The sequence below is a fragment of the Montipora capricornis genome, chromosome 8, assembly GCF_036669925.1.
Source record: "Montipora capricornis isolate CH-2021 chromosome 8, ASM3666992v2, whole genome shotgun sequence".
NCBI lineage: Eukaryota > Metazoa > Cnidaria > Anthozoa > Scleractinia > Acroporidae > Montipora > Montipora capricornis.
Window position 1 is genome coordinate 10,416,590 of NC_090890.1, and position 991 is coordinate 10,417,580.

The 991-nt window shown below is 40.5% G+C and overlaps 1 protein-coding gene across 1 annotated transcript in view; it reads right to left on the reverse strand.

The window, feature by feature from the left end:
• Window positions 1-335: 335 nt before the first annotated feature.
• LOC138013651 (adenosine receptor A3-like) overlaps window positions 336-991 on the reverse strand; it is a 1,017-nt gene continuing 361 nt past the window's right edge. The window contains exon 1 of the mRNA XM_068860741.1: window positions 336-991. This exon is cut by the window's right edge and continues 361 nt beyond it. Coding sequence (XP_068716842.1) covers window positions 336-991 — 656 coding nt within the window.

Sequence of the window (991 nt, forward strand, 5' to 3'; positions counted from 1 at the left end):
TGAAACGATAATGAGCAAAGTTATGTCTGGACTGTTGACATGAGGTGTCTTCCAAAGTAAGCTGACAAACTTTGGCAGTTATGTCATTCCCTCCAGTAACCTACCTAGACTATAGATAACCCAGGGGATCTTGTGGGATTCACAACGGTGAAAAATGGCCGACTTTACTGTATAGTCGGTTAAATCAGACAAATAATAATATTAATAATAAAAGAAATCAATGGAATATAGGGCTATTAAATTACGTTGAGGTCATAACTGTCCTTTAATATTCCTGGGAATGAACTTGACAAAAATAATAGAGATGTATTCCCCCAGTTGTGATAACTCAATCTTTATGACCAGCTAAAAATGCTTCCAAATAACTGTTTTACAGATTGTCTAATTCCCTTCATTCTCCAACAGTAGAGGAAAGGGTTGAGTAACGAGTTAAAGAAAAGAAGTGTTCCGGTAATACTCCCCAATAACTTGTAACGTGTTCCAAAAAGAGGTTCGCCACGCGAAGCTGTAATAGCAGTTGCAACGGTGTACGGCAGATAGCATATTACTAAAATGGAATGAACCCAAATGGCATTGGAAACTGTCTTTTTGTACCGGTTGATATTTAACACTGACAGGACACGAGGATTTGACCCCTGAATTTGTGCAGGGCTAGATCCCAGGACTTCTCTTCTTTGGGAAGAAGAGATACCCTGGGAAAGAGGCTGTATTTCCACCTGGCGGTATCTAAGGACCAGATAAATCTTAAAGTAACAGCAAGATGAAATAATTATAAACGTGAAAATATACCCACAGCCCCCTAAAAAGAAAACTGGTTTGTTCCAGTAATAAGTGAAGGTAAAAGCGAAGTTGGCAACCCAAGAAATTGTCACAGAGAGGCGAACGCGCGGCAAAGTAACAACTTGTCGGTATCTCAACCTAAGCTGCAGAGCAAGCAGTCTGTCCACACTTATCGCAGTCAACGTGGTGATGGACTGTCCACAGAGTACTG